Source organism: Cyanistes caeruleus, unplaced genomic scaffold (genome assembly GCF_971803275.1).
Source record: "Cyanistes caeruleus unplaced genomic scaffold, bCyaCae1.hap1.1 HAP1_SCAFFOLD_91, whole genome shotgun sequence".
Taxonomy (NCBI): domain Eukaryota; kingdom Metazoa; phylum Chordata; class Aves; order Passeriformes; family Paridae; genus Cyanistes; species Cyanistes caeruleus.
In genome coordinates, this window is record NW_028255895.1 from 1,463,906 (window position 1) to 1,482,575 (window position 18,670).

The 18,670-nt window shown below is 50.6% G+C and overlaps 2 protein-coding genes across 2 annotated transcripts in view; one reads left to right on the forward strand and one right to left on the reverse strand.

The window, feature by feature from the left end:
- Positions 1-18,670, reverse strand: part of LOC147646590 (uncharacterized) — a 97,449-nt gene that overhangs the window by 48,540 nt on the left and 30,239 nt on the right. The gene's annotated exons all lie outside the window — the stretch shown is intronic.
- On the forward strand, positions 1,153-16,926 carry LOC147646593 (maestro heat-like repeat-containing protein family member 6). The gene is made up of 10 exons (XM_086873236.1): positions 1,153-1,299; positions 1,489-1,637; positions 1,933-2,080; positions 2,330-2,517; positions 2,607-2,744; positions 3,023-3,137; positions 3,311-3,448; positions 3,662-3,838; positions 3,971-4,126; positions 16,891-16,926. The coding sequence occupies exons 1-10, from the start codon at positions 1,198-1,200 to the stop codon at positions 16,924-16,926; spliced, it is 1,347 nt and encodes a 448-aa protein (XP_086729362.1). The 5' UTR covers positions 1,153-1,197.

Below are 18,670 nucleotides of genomic sequence, written 5' to 3' on the forward strand. Positions count from 1 at the left end.
GGTCTTGCTGACTTGTGGCCTTCCCGAGGCTTCCTTCTTAAGGTTCTCTTGAGGGCAGACCGTGGGACTTGGTGACCCGGAGCTTTTCCGACGTGTCGCCCATCCCTGCAGTCTCTGCCCTTGAGACCAGACCACAATCCCTGTTGAGGAGCCTCCTGTCCTTCTGGCACGAGCCCTCAAGACCCAAGTGCAGGACTCGCTGTCTTGCAATCTTGCCAGGACTTGAGTCTTGCAGGTGCCTTCCAGGCACGACTGCAGGACTTGCTGACTCTGAGCTTTTCCGAGCCATCACTCCTGCAAGCAGCCATAAATCCAGTCACTGCCATGGAGCAGCGACCCCCAAGAGTGCCCAAGTTGGCCTGGCTTGAGGAGGAGGAAGAAGAAGGCTCTGGAGCTGTCCTGGCACAGGAGTCTGAAGAGGTGCAGGAGTTCCAGGCACCACAGGAGGGTGAGTTGCAGAGCTCGGCCTTAGGGCTAGTGCCTGTTGCCAGCTTGGCCCCATCCCATTCCATGCCATGCCATCCCCTGGTGCTGTTCCTATGGAAAGGATGGGAGAGTCCGAAAGAAGACAGGGAGCAGCGACCCCCAAGAGTGCCCAAGCTGGCCTGGGTGGAGGAGGAGGAGGAGGAGGTCGAGGAAGAAGGCCCTGGAGCTGCCCCAGCACCAGAGACCGAAGAGGTGCAGCAGTTGCAGCCGCTGGAGGAGGGTGAGTGGCAGAGCTGGGCCACAGGGCTGGTGCCTGCAGCCATCTTAGCCCCATCCCATCCCATTGCATCCCATCTCATCCCATCCCACACTGTCCTGTGGACACACACCCATGGACAGCACAAAAAAGGGGCTGGGGCTGCCCCCGCAGCAGTGGCCGTGCTGCATCCCCTGGGGCATCCCGGGACTGTCCCTGCCTGGGGAACGCAGGGCTGGGCTGTGCTCTCCGGCCTCTCCCGCAGCCCCTCAGCTCTGGCTGCTCTTTGCCAGATGCAGCCATGGACGGCACACAAGAGCAGGACACCGCCCGTGGCCGCTTCCGCAGAGCAGCGCAGGTACCTGCAGCCATCCCCACCTGCGCTGGGCCTGCTGGCACTGCTCAGCCCAGCACCGCACTTGGAGCACTCCATGCAACTTCCCTGCCTTCCTGCCCTTCTCCTACAGTTTCTTTACCAATTCATCACCAGAATTGGCAAGGGAGACACCAGACCTATGGACACTGAGGTCAAAGCATCCTCAGAGGTCTTGGCAGAACAGAGCAGCGCTGCCCAGCTGGATCTGCTTGTAGAGACGGCTCTTTTCAATCCAGAGCAAGTAAGCAGCCTGTGGCCAGCCTTTGATCCTCCAGCAATTGCTTGGCTTTCCCAAGCCACGCCTGCTGCTCACTTGAAGCTTTTGAGGCCATGGCAGCGTGCTGGAAGAGAAGCACTTGTCTGGGGAAGAAGCTGGGCACATTGCTGACTCCCTCTGCTAGCATTCCAAGTCTCCCTGTGCCTTCTCCAGGTGCCCGGCGTGGTGAGGTACATCCACCAGTGGCTCATGGCCAATGAGGCTGCTGAGCACAGGATGGACTGGGCCCTGATGCAAGTGGCCGAGGCAGAGCCCGATGATGTGGCCATCACTCTCCTGCGGGTGGCCCCAACGTGTGACAGGTATGGGGCCCAGCTGCCCCGAGGCCTCAGGGCTCCCCAGCCCATCACCCTGTAGAGCCCGGCCCAGGGCTGTGAGCAACACAGACTTGCAGGGCCCTCTGGCTGCTCCCTTTGCTACAAAGTCGGCCCCCGAGCCTGCTGCCGTGCTGCCAGCCTGCCCCTCAGGGGCCTGTCCCCACAGGGCTGGGCTGCCTGGCTGCTGCTGCCGCTCAGGGCCAGTGGGCACAGGCAGAGCTGGCGGCCAGCTCAGCTCCCCGCTGCTGCCCAGCCCACGGTGCTGTGTCTGACCCCGCAGAGCTGCTATGGCCATGTGGACGACCATCTTGCTCTCGCCCTGGATTTCAGAGGAAGTGACACCGCTCCTCATCAATGTGGTGGGGAGCTGGCCGCAGAAAAACCTGGGCACCTCTGATGGGGACAAGACGGCTGTCTTTTCCCTGACTGTGAGTTTCTGGAGCTGGCCTTTGCTCACCGCAAGGCCGGCCGCCTCTCCAGCAGCTCTGTTGCCTCCTTCCCCCACTGCATCTCCCTGCTTCAGGCACTGGCCACAAACCTGGCCTAGGGGCAGCTTCAGGGCCACCAGGCCCGCTGCTCCCCCTGCGTCTGCCCTGGCCTCTCCCTGCCATGCTCAGGCCCTGCCACACGGACGCCCCGGCACTGAGCGCTGTCTCGGGCTGCTTTGTCCTCTACAGGCAACTCTGGTGATGTGGAAGATCCTCCAGGGGCCCTGTTGCCCACAGATCCTCACAGTCTATTTCCCCCGCCTCTTTGTGCATCTGCTCTTCCAAACGTACTTCAGTACTTTGTATATGACAGAGGACGTCCATACCTTCTGGAAGGAATGCCAGGAGCAACACGGCCTCTCCACCAGCCCCAACAGGTGCTCCATGCCACTCCTCCTGTCCCTGCCACTTCCCCAGCCTCAGAGCCAGCGCTCCCAGCGTCACCTGGGCTTTGCTGTGCACACAGGTTTGCAGTGCAGACCCTGAAGGCCCTGCTCTGCAGTCTCCACTTGGAGCATGTGGTGGTGGCAATGGAACGCAAGCGTGGCTGGGACACGCTGCTCTGTGCTGACACCCACCACTATGCCATGGGTCTGCTGGCCAGGTGAGCCCCCCTTCTCCCCACTGCCTCTGACATTTGTGCCCCCTGCCCGGGATGCCCCCCACAGTCCCCGTGGCCATGGGCCTGAGGGCCTCGTCACCGAGGGATGGCCAAGGAGACTGCAAAAGGCTGTGAGAGGAGGGTGCCCAGGAGCAGCCACATCTCACGGGCCCAAATACCCTCACAGGGTGCTGGGGCAATAGGACAACTGTGTCCATCAGTCCTGGGAGAGGTTTTTCGCACCCTTGCTGAGACTCTTTCTGCCATTTTCTGCCTTCCAGGGTAATGCGCCGTGCATCCGCCCACTTGTGCAAAAGCATCTTAAGCTACCTGCTTGAGGTGCTCAGCAAACCGTTGCCACACTGGGATGTCTCTGCCATGGCATTCCTTGTGGAGGTGAGCCTGATGGCCAGCACTACCTCGCTCAGCTCCCTGCCAGCCCTGTCCCCTGGCATTGCCACAGCTGCCTGGGATGGCACCTGCCGCCCTGTGCTGCTGCCTGGGCCCAGCCCTGCGCACTTCCAGGCTCCTGCCGGCCGGCTCCCCTCTCACTGCCCTGTGCCTTTCAGCTCCTAGATTGCCTGGACTTGAGTGACTGTGGTGACAGCCTAATGGAGATCTTGTATAAGTACCTGTGGTACAACTCCACAGAGATGCATCACCAGGTTCTCAGGGCTCTCCTCCTGCTAAAGGACCGTCCCTCCATGGTGAGAAGGGGGCAGCAGCTGAAGCTGTGTGGGCAGCATGAGGCTGGGCAATGCTGTCACTTGGCCTTGGCTGGCCTTTGCCTTGGGCGCTGAGGCAGCTCCTCGCAGCTCTCCTGCCTCCTGCTTCAGCTGCCCGAGTGCTTTGGGACAGCCCTTTGGCCTCTGGGCCCTGCGGCAGCTGCCCGGGCTTTCACACCCTTGTGTTCTGCACAGGCCGAAAGAATTCAGAGCCTGACAGGAAGACTAGTGCACCTCCTGTGGGACTTGGACAGTGACGTGGCCAGGATGAGCATTGCTCTCCTGAGCTATATTTTCCTGAAAGAAGACACCCCAATATCCTGGCGCAGGGCCCTGCAGCTGGCTGAGCCGCTCCTGAAACTCCTGGACAATGTAAGGCTCTGTGCCCCAGCCACGGCCACTGCCTGCTGCCCGGACACTTTGTGCCCTGTGCATTTGCAGGCCTGCGCCAATGTGGGCCACAAGAAGCCAATGATGAGGTCATTTTTCCTTCCTTTCATACAGCCCGATAGCCAGGTGCAGCTGCTCTCCATGTCTCTCCTTCGAAGAATGATGTCGTCGGCAGAAGAAGAAGGAAGAAAGCCCCTGAAGGAACGAGTGTACCAGAGCCTGCTCCCACTCTTTTTCCACTGCCAAGATGAGAATCGGCATGTGGCAGAGGTGAGGACTCCTGGGCTGCTGCTGCGCCTTGGCAGGGGGCTCAGCTGCCTCCTGCCCTGACGCAGGCTTGCAGGCTGCAGCCTCCTCCAGCCCTTGACACTGGGACACTCCTGTGCCCTGCTTTGTGGGGCCATTTGCGGCTCTCTGCTGCTCCCCAGGCCTCTCGGACAACGCTCCTTCGCGCGGCTGACTTCCTGAAGAGGCCAGACCTGGAAAAAGCTGTCAGGAAGGAGAAACTGTGGAAGTTTGCCAGGCTCGTGGTAAGGGCAGCCTGGAAGTGCCAGCCTCAGGCTACAGAAGCCCCCTGGCCCCGGTGCTCAGTGTGTGGGGCTGGCAGCTGTGCCCCTGCCCACTGCTGCACCCGGGGGCCGCACGGCTTCTTCTCCAGCCCCCTGTGGCCCCGAGCCGGGTGCCGATGGAGCCCCGGCCCAGCGGGGCTGCGGGCCGGGCCGGCACCGCGGCTCCCCGGGCAGCAAGCGGCCCTCTGCCCCCTCCAAAGCCCGGCGCCAGCGGCTGCTGGCCGGGCCTCAGGGCTGGCCGGGCACGGGAGGCCGGGACTGGCCGCAGGCAGCAGCGCCCGGCCGAGGGGCAGAGCCCGCGCCAACCCTTCCCTCCTGCCGCTCTCTCCAGCTGGCAGACCACAGGATCCCCTTGGCCGAGCACCTGCGCCGGGCCCTGCAGTACCTGCAGGACCCACAGGAGACCCTGCGAGCGGCGGCCATCAGGGTCATCGGTGAGTCCCGAGCCCGGGCTCCCTCCCCGCCCCGCCGCAGCTCGGCCCCAGCCCCGGCTGCTGCCCCGGCAGCGGCACCCGGGCCCGGCGCCCTGGAGCCCCGGCTGCCCTCGGGGCTGCTGCTGCCGGCCTCTGGCAGCCGTGCCCTTGGGCTGGGTCAGGATGCGGCAAGGGCCCGGGCTGATCCCTGCCGGGGCAGGAGGCCGTGTGGCCACAGGGCTGGCAGGGAGCTGTGCTGCTGGGACCCTGACAAGCTCTGTGTTCTCAGGGATGGCCGGGGAGCAGCTGAGGGGGCAGCAGGCAGAGCTCCAGGTCTTGTGCAGAGGTGAGCCACGGCAGCAGGCTGACAGTGGTGGCTGTCGGGGGCAGCTGCAGGCCCTGGCCAGGCTGTGGAGGGCTCTGCTCCCTGTGCCGATGAGGGACGGCGTGGGCAGAGCACAGTGAGATTTCAGGGCCACGTGGGGCATTTGTGGCCAGCAGCTTCGGGCTGACCCCCTTGGTCCCTGCTCCCTCCTGGCCAAGGCAAGAGCCGGCTGGCATGGCCCTGGCAGGGGGCTCTCGCTGGGCCCCCACAGCTCTGGGATCTGACCGTGGCTCTGTTTGTCTCTCTTGCAGCCCTCGAACGCCTGACAGAGGACAGAAGCAGTGCCGTGTCAGACCTGGCACTTGAAACGCTGTATGTCCTCCGGGCCATCCAGAGTGCCCGATACTCCATTCTCCAGAGGATGCAAGACCAAATCCTCTGGGCATGGAGGACACGGCCTCGTCTGTCGGGCTTGGGCTGGCTGCGCTGCTGGAGATGTGCTCAGCACTGATTTGGGACGTTCTGTTTGCTGGGGCCACCTGGGCAAGCCAGGATTTTTAATTTCATAAGAATTGTTTTCTTCTGTTTTTTTCTTTTTAGTATGTAAATAATATAGGATATGTTAGGGCTGAGAGGCTCTATCTTCTGGGGCCACATGGGCCATCTGTTATTTTTTGTTTCATAGAGATTGTTCTTTTCTTCGTTTCGTTTCCATCTAGTATGTAAATAATATAGGATATGTTCTAAACCACAAGAGTCCCAAGACCTTTCTTTTGTTGCCCAGGGTGTGTGGGGCATAGGGGAAGAGAGGGAAAAGGGTTCTTGTGTTCAGCAACCTGCCGGGGCATGCAGTGGTGCAGGGCAAATGGCCAGAAGCACGTTGGCCTTTGGTGGTTGTGCTGAAGCCACAAGCCCTGTGGCAGGCAGGAAGCGCCATCTGTGTCCTGCTGCCCGTGTGTTGCTGCCGTGATGGCTGAGGAGCTGCTGGAGCTCCTGTGGGGCTGCGGCGCTGCTGCCGGGCCAGGCTGGGGGAGCCCCTGAGGGCACGGGGTGCTGGGAGGCCGTGAAGGGATGAGGGGCTGCGGAGGCCCAGATGGGACAAGGCAGTGGGAAGGCACGAGGGGGATGTGTGAGGGAGTGGGTGGCAGGAGGTTCCAAGGGGACAGAAGGCCCTGGAGGAGCCGGGGTGGTGGGAAGCCTTGAGGAATTGGGTGTCAGAGGCCATAAGCAGCCCCTGGGCAGCCGCCTGGTCCCTGACCACCCGGCTGCTCCAGTGCTTCCCCAAAATGTCCCCCAGGCCTGCAGCAGAAGGCCTGGAGGCTGGGACACCACCCCAGCGGGAGGGTGGGGACAGCCCGAGGTGCCCAGGCTGGGCTGGCTGGGGACATGGAGGGCAGGGAGTGCTGCCAGGCCACGGCCACTGGGTGCCTCCAGGAAGGGGCAGTGGGCAGAGGCAGGGCTGGCGGCCAGCCCGGGCCCTCGCGGCTGCCCAGGCCACGCTGCTGTGACCGAGGCCCCCCTGACGCAGAGCTCGGGGCCCACAGAGCTGCTGCCACCATGGGGAGGGTGGCGATGTCTCCTCCAGCAGGGCTGCCCAGTGGCTGCGGCCCAAGCAGCTCTGGAGCCCACAGAAACAGCAGCAGAGTGTGCCCAGGAACAGCATCAGCCCCAACGTCGGCACCTGCGCACTGCGGCGTCCCCAGCAGCCGGGTGCCAAAGAGGGGGAGGCTGTGGGCACAATTGCCTTTGCTTTGGCAAAAGGCTTCAGCAGAGTTGGCCACAATGGCTTTCTCTTCACTTGCAGCCTCACAGCAACGCTTGCCAGCTTCAGGTGCAGCCTGTGCCCGTGACTGACTTGGATGGCCGTGCTTGAGGGCGAGCTCGCCTTCCACACTCAGGTGTCCCAAGGCAGCGGCATTGGCACCATCCTGAGTGAGAGAGAGAGAGAGAGAGTCTGACGGGGCAGGAGGCCTGTGCTGCAGCTGCCCTCCCTCTCTTCTGTCCAGGCACCTTAAAGACACATGAAACCAAATCCTGGACTTGCTTGGAACAAAGGAAGAAGCAGCATGTGCTGAAAAAAAGCAGGGACTTACACAGCTCAGTTTTGCTCTCCACTTGGGCAATCCCAGAATCCCTGAGCACTTGGTGTTGCAAAGTATCATCAACATCATCCAGTCTCCAAGCACCCTGCCATGGGCACAGGTGGTGTGCAGGCACAGGTGTCACTAGAATTGGGAGAACACTTTTCCATGTTGACCTTTTCCTCTCCTGGATTTCAAGCAAAGATGAAAACATCATCTGGTGAATGACAGGTGAATAGTGTAGCTCACAGAACTAGGAGTAGGAGTCTCCAGTGGCCCATGGTGTGTCCATTCAACCATTGTTAGATTGTCCAGTTGGAGCTCAGCGCGGTGCAGCCCGGGCACAGGCACCAGGCTGGTCCATTTCAGCATCCCAAAGTCTTGGTGGCTCCCTGTGCACCCATTGTCTCCTGAATCCATTCTTGAACTCCCAGTTACTGCTGTGCAGGACATGAGAACACAGGAACAGCTTGTTTGGCTCATTCTTGCCTTTGCTGCTCCTGCCTAAAGGAATCATCAGGACTATATGCTGATGGAATGGGATCGCCGAACAGCAGGGACTTTGTCTCTAGAGTCTAAAACTAAAACCTTGTCTGACTGTTCAGACACTCTAAAATCCAGGGTGAGAATGACAGCTTTGGTATGGAAGAATCCTAGAAATCTTGACTTGTGATTTTTCTAGTCAAGGATTTGAATGCCAATGTGGAAACTACCAAAATATTCAAACTTGTTTTCATTGGCAACCCCTTTGAAATGGCATCAGCACACCTCCAGGGGACAGGGTATGACAGTGGGGACAGTACTTGGCAGCTCATGGCTTCAGATGTGGGAGGCAGATATTTTTCCTAGGTACACATTTAAGTTCAAGTTTTCCCATGGTTTGGATTGACTCGTCATTGCAGGTAACTTTAATCAATGCAAAAGGATGTAAAAGCAGAGTTTCTGGAGAATGTGCACTAGGGAGGAAATAGGGAGAAAACCTTGAACACAGCCAGCAGGCTCTGGAAAAATTTATAAAAGTTAAAATTAAAAATAGATGTAGCTTTGTGACTGTTCAGACAGGACTCTTTGTGTCTGGAGGTGATCGTAAAACATTTTAAAATCTTAGGAAATTCGGGATCTCAGAAAGAAAGTTAGGCTTGACAAGCCCTGGGAAAAGTAGGCCCTGGAAATGTTAGGCCTTGTGCTTGCTAAAGATCATGTGAAACTGCACCTGTGTAATCAATATATGATAAATGATAGAATTGTTTGATGTGATTAGATATAATTATTGTTTAAAGAACATGAGGAACAATGTTAGGGGGCTGGGGTGGGATCACGAGAAATCCATGCTTGGGTAAAAACAATGCATAAAATAGAATAATGTAAGTTTAATAATTAATATCTAAGTTGTATAACGATAGAGTATAAAACATGTTCAGCTCAAAACCAAGATGGGTCAGATTTGGGTCTGTGTACCCCTGACACCCAGAGCTCTTCAATAAAGCACCTGCATATAATCATTGTGTGATGATGTGTGTTCCTGAACTCTAACATTTTGGTGACCCAGATGGGACCTTGTGAGTGCTGCTGAGCGAGCTCGCGACCCGATCCTGCTCCAGCCGGCACCGAGGGATTCTCGGGGAGCCCATCGGCCGCGACCGTCTGCGCTGCTCACAGCGTCCCCAGGAGAAGAGGTAAGGTGCTTTCACTTTGGTTTGGGTGCCTGCCAATAAGACGCAGCAAAAGCTGGGCTTGGTTGGGCTAAAGGAATTCCTGTTGGGATTGCCTGGGCGCCGTCCGTCAGACGACTGCGAAAGCGTTGCAGGTTCGGCATTTGTGGTGTATTGTAGTTGTGACATGGAGAAGCTTAAAGGGGTTTTGGGCAGCAATGCTCTCATAGCAGGTACTTCTCCTTTGGGGTGCTTCTTAGCACATTGGAAACAAGGTCACTTAGGGGAAGAATTACATAAGGCTGAATTGATTTTGGTGAGATCTCCCCACGGAAAAAGACCCCTGTGGCACTGTCTCATCTGTTGGTAGCTATAACCTCTCTCTTTCTTTAATTTGTTTTCTTTCTCCTCTCTCTCTCTCTCTCTCCCTCTCCTCTATCACATAACCCTTGTTATCACTAAAATAAATGTACATTATTGCTGTTGTGATTTCAACTGAAATCCCTTGTGTCCTTTTTGCCCTCTGAGATCAAAGAAACTTCTCGCGACTCCCACTGGCGTTAGCGAATCGTGACATTTAAACTGGAGTCACGGACAGGATTTCTGACAGACAGAAGGGGCTGCAGGTTTGTTGTGCAGTCTGTATTAGGGGAAAGATGTTTTGCTCCAGCCGCACCCAGCCCGACACTCCCAAGAGAGTGAGCGGTGTCTAGAAAGCAAGGGGGGCAAGTCGAATTTCCCACAAACTGCACACGCCGAGGTGAAAAGCACCCCACACTCACTTGAGGGCTCTGTCTGCAGAATTTCACAAATGATCTCTTAGTGCAAAAGGGTGGGAATGTTTTTGTTGTTGTTGTGTGTATGAATTTTGAGTGCTTGGTGTAGCAAAGAGACAATCAGAATTTTAAACTGAAAGAGTGCCTCCCGAGCAGATTTGGTCTTTTTACCCACACAGGGAAGCAAAAAGCAGTTTGTGTGTGGGTGTGGGTGTGGGTGTGGGTGTGGGTGTGTGTATAATTGAAGTTTATACCTCCCTGTAGTGGTTTTCCCTTTGTAAAAATGACTGAAAAGGGCAGTGCAGAAGTTAAAGCTGCATTTTATGCTCTGTTAGCAAAACACAATGCCAGACCTTCTCCAAGAGGGGAAAAGTGGGTGCTTAGTTACTGGTTTAATTTGGAAAATGTGATTGGTAGAGTGTGTTCTTTACAAGATGAAAGAAAATTTAAATTGGGCAAAAATCAAACTCTACTCTGCTCAGTTTTGGGAGCTTGTTTTACAGCAGCTCCAAAAACTGGCTTTAAGCAAAGAATTGAGGAAAGAAGAGGGGGAAACCTCTCTCCTGAATCAAATTTACCCTCCAAAAGAGCTAATTCATTCCAGTAGAAATGATGGACCTGTAAAAATGGCAGAAGAAAAATCAGAGAAAGCAAAGGTGTTAGATGCATTGGTTCTCTTAAGGAAAACCCAGACAAGAGAAAAGAAATCTCTCACTGCCAGTATTGGTGGTCACTGGAGATAAAGAAGGGGGTCCCCAGCAAGGTAATAGATGGCTTCTCACTTCCAAGTTGAGTGAAGTTGTTTCTAATTGGCACTGTCCCAAGTTCATTGTATGGAATGCCCCATTGGATAACCCAGCACAGCTCCACAGGCTCTGGGCTGTGAGCCAAAGCCACCTCCTTCTCAGCTTCTGGGGGTGGAGCCCAAAGAGCCTCAGAATCAGGGAAACTGGGAACTCTGCCTCTCCTGGGTGAGCAGAGAGGCAGAGGTTGCTTTTATTTCAAGTGCTCACGAGAAATAACAAAACTGGAGACATATTGATTACAGCAATAGTGTGTAGAGAATATTTGAACAGAAGGTGGGCATGATACTTTAGTAAAGGCCTGTCTGCAGAAACCAGCCTTTGGTATAAGTTGTGATATTAAAGGCTCATGTCCTTGAAACTTTCCTGAAGCAGAGAGAATGAAGCAAAACAACATCCTTGCGTATAAGAGCAAAAATGTAAACCTGTGTGGATTAACCAAGAGTAACTTGCTTAGCCCGGGAACCCTGTAAAACCCTATAAAAGTGTGCTGAAGATAGAAATAAACGGTGTTCTCCATACTTCTGTGAAGACTAGGCTGAATAGTCTGAGCGGTTTCTCAATAATAGTGGGTCCTATACATCCACTTTTTACTTTTGTAGTTAACACTGGAGCCCAAATTTCTGTGTTGACCAATAAAGACTAGTGCAGGATTTGAGAGCAATATATGGAATAACTAAAGATATTTACCCAGTGGTAGCTAATCCTTGCACATTGTTAACATCTATAAAAGAGAAATAGAAATGGTTTACTGTACTTGATTTAAAAGATGCCTTTTTCTGCACACCCCTTGACAAAAAAAGTAGGAAACTATTTGTCTTTGAGTGGGAAAGTCCAGAAAATAGAAGGAAAACTCAGCTCACCTGAACACGACTCCCACAAGGATACAGGAACAGTCCAACCCTATTTGGAAGCCAGCTGGGGAAGGAGCTGGAGATTTGGACCGAGAACAGGCAAGTACCGAGAAAACAATACCTGCTGTTACAGTATGTTGATGATGTACTGATAGCTACAGAAGAGAGAACAACCTGCATAAAGGTACCAATTGAAATTTGAAATCAGCTGGGAATGGGAGGATATAAGGAGTCGAAAGAAAAGGCACAAATTGCCTGGCAGAGTGTGATTTCCCTGGGATGTGAAATCTCACCAGGGCAATGTAAGCTGGGTACTAATTGTATTCAAGCTATTTGTGCTATTCCAGAACCCCAGAACGTGCATGAGCTGCGAGTCTTCCTTGGGATGACAGGGTGGTGCTGCCTGTGGATCATGGACTATGGACTAATTGCAAAAGCCCTGGATGAGGCCCAGAAGATGCAGCCGTTTACCTGGGGCAGAGCACAGAAGGAGGCCTTCCTCAAACTGAAGGAGGCATTGACAACTGCTCCGGCGTTCGGATTGCCAGATTTGTCCAAAGATTTCCAGCTGTTTGTGCATGAAAGACTACACCTAGCACTGGGAGTGCTGAGCCAAGGTTTGGGAAGCTGGGAAAGGCCGGTCGGCTGCTTTTCCAAACAGCTTGACAAGGGGAGTGCTGGATGGCCTTCATGCCTGCGGGCAGTTGCAGCCAGCATGATGCTGCCACAAGAAGCCAGGAAACTCACCATGGGTAGACACATAGATGTCTCTGTGCCACACATGGTGAGCACTGTTTTAGAACAAAAGAGGGGCCATTGGCTATCTCCAAGCAGGATGATGAAATTCCAGGTAATCCTGACTGAGCAGGATGATGTCACACTAAAGACAACTGACCTCTTGAATGCAGCTCTGTTCCTGGGTACCACAACTGAAGAAGGCCCATTAGAGCATGACTGTGTAGAAGTAATAGAGGACACCTATTTGGCAAGAGAAGACCTGAAAGACATCCCACTGGAGCAAGCAGAGTGAGAGCTATTCACAGATGGAAGCAGCTTGGTGGAGAACGGGACCAGATACGCTGGATATGCGGTAACAACAGTCAGTGCAATAGTGGAGGCAAAAGCATTATCAGCAAATGCATCTGCCCAGAGGGCAGAACTGGTTGCCTTAAGCAGAGCACTAGAATTGAGTAAAGGGAAAAGGGGAAACATCTGGACTGGCTCAGAGTATGCTTTGGAGTAGTGCATGTCCACAGAGTGCTGTGGAAAGAAAGAAGACTGCTGTCTGCTCAAGGCACACACATTAAACATCAAGATGCAGTCCTGCAATTGATAAAAGCAATACAAAAACCTGAAGAAGTAGCAATTATGCACTGCAAAGGACACCAATCAGGAAGCTCCAAAATTTGTGAAGAAAATGGAAAAGCAGACTTGAGCTCGACAGATTGCTCAAAAAGGGCAAAGAACAATGGCATTGATGTCTTTAAAAGTTAATGTATCTCAATTTAATTTGCCTCCAAAACCGAAATATTCAGTAGGAGATGAGAAATTGGGACATTTGCTAAATGCACAAAAGAATTCAGAAGAGTGGTATGTAACTGCACAAAGACAAATAGTGTTTACCCCCTTGATAATGAGAGAAATTCTATAAATGAAACATAACAAATGTCATTGGTGTGCAGAGGCATTGGTAAAATGGATGAAACAAAAATTAATCTCGGTACGGATGCTAACAATGGTAAAATCAGTAATGTCAAAATGTGAAATGTGCTTAAAAACAACTCAGTGGCTAGACACAGGCATAGCTAGGGAAGATTAGGATAGGAACAGAATCAGGATGACACTTGGCAAGAACCCTCTTGTAGAGTGAAATTTGGCTAGGCCCTAGAGTCTTTGCTTGGTCCTAGAGCAAAGTATCAGAATAAAGAAATGTTGTACAAACCTACAGGTCAGGTAGATAAATTGGCAAGAGTGAGCTGGGAAAGATTTAAAGAACTAAATGTACAATTACAATTTATTACTCCTGAAAGAGCATGGAGTGTGTGGGTTTTTAAATGGATGGATTGATCATTGCTGTGTCCACATCCCAAATGGGACTGCAGATGTAGAATATGACAACAATCAGTTGCAACAAATAGAGCACCAAGCACAGGAAGAGCAAAAGGATTTGAGTATAAATTGGTTAGGCAAAATCTTCCAAGGGTTAGGATGGAATGTGAGTTCATGGATTAAATCTATCATTGAGAGTGTGATAATCTTACTAATTGTATTCTTAGCAATTTGGTTAATTTACAGCATCTTCAAGGGAGAAATACAGAAGAAAACATCCTGGAACCAGAAAATAATAAAGGCACTGACACGAGATCCACCCCCACCATCTTCTGGTTCTCCAGTTCCTGATGGCATCCAGGACAACGTTTACATCAATCAAGGATTCGAAGAACATCGAGTGTAAACTCAGAAACAAAGGACTGTGTCAAGTGAAAACATTTGCACTTATAGTGAAGTGAAAATGCTTTCAAAGAGGGGAATGATAGTAAAAGGTTCTAAAATCATAGAAAATTTGGGAACTCACAAAGAAAATTAGGCTTGGAAAGCTCAAGATGAGTAGGCCCTGGGAAATGTTAGGCCTTGTGCTTGCTAAAGATCATGTGAAACTGCACCTGTGTAATCAATATATGATAAATGATAGAATTGTTAGATGTGATTAGATATAATTATTGTTTAAAGAACATGAGGAACAATGCTAGGGGGTTGAGAGGGGAACACGAGAAATCCATGCTTGGGTAAAAACAATGCATACAATAGATCAATGTAAGTTTAATAATTAATATGTAAGTTATATAACGATAGAGTATAAAACATGTTCAGCTCAAAAGCAAGATGGGTCAGATTTGGGTCTGTGTACCCCTGACACCCGGAGCTGTTCAATAAAGCACCTTCATATAATCATTCTGTGATGATGTGTGTTCCTGAACGCTAACAATTTCATCAGATTTTACTGGAATTTTGTGGGATTTTGTGAAATTTTGTGGACATTTTTGGATATGTTGTGGATGTTGCTGGAATTTGGTAGAATTTTGAGAAGTTATAGGGAATGTTGTGGCATTTTTCTGGAATTTTTTGAGGCTTTTCCAGAATTTTGTGGGATATTGAGGAGATTTTGTGGAATGTTTCTGGAATTTTGTGGGATTTTTGTGGGATTTGGAGGAGACTTGAAGAATTTTGAGGGATTTTTCTTGGATTTAGTGGGAAATGGTGGAGATTTAGTAAGCTTTTGCAGAAAGTTATTTTTCTTAGTGACCCAACGACCCAACACCTGTGTGCTGCACTACGGTATTTTCTATCCAATCACCTCCTACTACCCAAAAACCCCTAGGAGAAGAACATGAAGAAGAAAGAAGAAGGACAAGAGAAAAACCCTAAATCCTCCATCTTGTCTCTTGTTCTCTAAACTACTTTTTCACCCAGTGATTTAGAAAACTTTCTAATCTACACACTCACACTTTTCCTATCTAACTTTAACATTTGTTTTCATGTATCACCATGAAAACATGCTCATGAATTTCGTATTATATGAAATTCAGTGTTTCTTTGAATCCTAGAACTAAGTATTAAAAACAAGGGGACACACTCAGACTCCAACATGTTATCTACCTTTGACTGATCCAAGGAGCTATTAATCATAATGCTGCCTTAATTAATAGGATTAGTCACCCAAGTCTCAGGCTAGATAGTGAAGACACAGGCAAGCAGCTTAGCAGAAGGTTTTCTAGGAACATAAAGAAGGAATCCAGGACATTGTCCTGTATTTTCCTTTAAAACAGCTCTGAGAAATCCCCAGGATACTCATGTTAGGAGAAAAGTCCTACATGATTTACATGACCCTGCTGAGCTTCCGAGATCAGGCGGGATCGGGCGCTCTCAGGGCGCTCTGGCCGTAGGCGCTGCTTCCCCTCTCAGGAGCGCTCACCTTCCTGCCGTGCCCCGCAGCCTCACCAACACAGCCCAGACACGCAGAGCACACAGCCCGGCCACCAGGGCTGCCTATGGCCACAGCGGACTCGGAGCCACAGCCAGCAGCACACAGGCCACACAAAGCACAAAACCCACACCAGGCCAGGCACACAAGGCACACAAAGCACACCAGCCACCTGTGCCCACAAGCTCCTGCCCCTCGCCAAGGCTGCCCAAGGAAAACAAGGCACCTGCCGGGACCTGTGCTACTGTTCAAAGTTATTAGTCTCTGCCATATAACAGGAATAGATGGTCCAAAATTAAATGGCCTCAATGTCACCAGGAGTTCTTCACACAGTGCAGGTGTGACATTTGAAAGCAGACAGACTACAGTCCTTTTTTTCTGTGTAACTTCTGGCTGCAAGTCTGTGGCCATAGGGAGATGCCACAATGCGTCATTTAAAAATCATCATTTTTAAAAGCCCAAACAACCAACCACAGCTTCATCTTTCTGGGAGGACTTTATCAGTTTATTCCATAACAGGAGCACAATCTAATCAAGAGAACACAGAACTGTCATTCCAAATACATGGGCTATGCCCCTTCCACTTGGGCTAAGGGGCTGGATTTCCATCAGTGACCACAAGCCAGGACTTTCAACAGTGTTTGCTGCCTTTTTCTCTAAGGCATCATTTGGGATATTTTATGGCCTTTAATTAAATGCAAAAAAATGCTACCTTTTCAAATACTTTGTAAGGAACTGAAAAGACAAACTTTCCACAGCCAAACAAAAATAGTGTGTATGTCTCTAGATGCATATATGGAGGTGGAAAAAGACAAGAGGATAGAAGGTAAGAAAAAATAAGATTTTTTCTTAATAGGATTTTTCTTAAAATAGGATTTTTTCATCTGGGATTGGGGGGAGGAGAGGAGGGAGGGGCAGGAATGGGACAGTGCTCCAGGGTCTGTGGCAAACAGTAAAGAAAAATATGGAGAGGTGTCAGAGAAGTAGAGGTGTCAGAAAATTAAAGGTGTCTCCAATAACATAACTATTTGAATTTTAAGATGGAGTGTCTGTAGGCAGCTAAGTAGGGAGATGACAAGGATGGGAGTGTGAAAGAGTTAAGGATCAAAGGAATTGCTCGGGATGGATCTATCTGTGAATAGCACTAACACAAGTTTGCTGCCATTTTAAGCACCAAGTGCTCCACTCAGCCATACTTTGAGATCAAGTTCCTGTAAAAGTATATATTTAAGTTACGTATGAGGGCATTTCTTCACACAGGAACAATTTGAGCTATTCCTGCAAAGGCAGGCAGCTCAATATTTGAGATATAGAGTGGTTCTGCAAGGAGATCTGTTTTCTTAGACTGATGGACTTGGAATACAAATATGAGTCTGATGTTTCTTGTGACACCCATGTCTGGAAGTTTACAGTAACCCTGAGGTGATGGCCCTGCTTCAAATTCATGCATTATGTCAATGAAGAACTGTGCACGGACTGGAAAAGCTGCTAAGCCGTATTTTCCCAGGAGACTGAGCTGTGTGAAATCATCTAAGATGAGTGTTTCATGGGGCTTTCCATTTCTGTTCCTGTTGGGAAGGCAGATTGCCTCAGTGAGCTGAGCAGTGAGTCATGAAGGTCACACAACAAAAAAAAGTAGAAAAAACTATTTCAGTTGGAAGAGTCCTACACCAGTCATAGAATGACAGAATCATAGAATGGCTTGGGTTGGAAGGGACTTTGAAGATCATCTAGTTCCAATCACGCTGCCACGGGCAGGGACACCTTCCTCTAGAGCAGGTTACTCCAAGCCTTGTCCAGCCTGCTCTTGAACACTTTCAGGCACGGAGCACCCACGGCTTCTCTGGGCAACCTGTTCCAGTGCCTCACCAGCCTCACCCTAAAGAATTTCTAACATTTCATCTAAATGTACTTTCTTTTGGTTTCAAGCCATTTCCCCTTATCCTATCACTACATGTCCTTTAAAAGTCTCTCCAGCTTTCTTGGAGCCCCCCTTTAAGGTGCTTTAAGGTTGCCCCAGAGCCTTCTGTTCTCCATGCTGAACAAACCAAACTCTCTCAGCTTGTCATCGTAGGAGAGGTATTCCAGCCCTCTGATCCTATCCATGGTCTCCAGCAGTCCCATGGCCTCCTTCAGCTGCTTGAATCAATTCAGGGCTGAGCAAAATGTTAAGAATGTTATTCAGCTCATTGTCCAAGTACCTCTCAAACAGACAGGCTTGGAACCATCAATCATCTCTTTAGGAAGCCTGTTAGGAAGTGTTTGACCCATGTCTATTGATAAAAATGCTTGCTAAACCTCATCTAGCTCAGTTTGGAACCATTCCCATCTGTCTTATCACTGGATACCGGGGAGAAGAGATCAGCACCTTGCCTTCCTCAGGTGTTTGGAGAGAGCAAAGAGTTTTGCTGCTCAGCCTCATTTCCCCCAGCTGCCAGCACTGCTGGGTAATTCCCCCTTTTGACCAATTAATGATGCTGTGTTTCATTTGCCCCAGCATGACGTTCCCTGGGGGCACACTGCTGACTCCTCTTTAGCCAACACCCCCAGATCCTTTTCTGTAGGGCTGCTCTCCCCCCACTTCTGTCCAAACCTATACTTGTGTCCAGCTTGACTTTTTTCTTAGTGTTGACCTCTACAATTCTGCATCACCAGCAGACTCTGCTGATTATGTCCTCACATGCTTCTGCTAAATTTATTTGGCCCATCTCAGCTTTTATCCGTGTATCTACTTGTCCAAATCAGAGGATACATATGAAAATATTTCCCAGCCTTGTTTGTGCATTTCTCACGGTCAAGTACATCCATTGCTTTGAATTGAAGAAGTATTTCAATAGGTGAATGAAAACTATCAGCATTATACAAGGCAAGGTAGAAATGCAAATTAGAGGGAGAAGTTGGTTTTAAAGACACAAGCGATTAGGGCCAGTCACATCGGTTAGTTTTGATTGCAAGGCCACAACTTAGACCTAGTGCTTGGGATTTTCCACAGAAGCATTCAGTCTGGCTTTGATGACATTGAGTTATGAGGCATCTACTCTTTTCTTCATGTTTTGATTTACTGGCCATTCACTCCACATTAAAAAAAAAAAAAAAAAAAAATTTGATAAGTATTTTCTCCTGAATTTTTGTATCTTTTGTACCCATAGTATTGTTTGCTGCTAGATGAAACAGTTATTTCATATCCTGTACTTTTACCCTAAGAAGGCAGTTAGAAACTATGATCAAATAACCCCTCAGTCCTCTTTTGGATAAGTACATTGATCTCTAAAAGATCTATTTAAAGAGTAAAACTGGTGGGGGAGAGGGCAATGATCATTTTACTTGCATGCTCCTGTAATTACTGATGCCATGGGAAA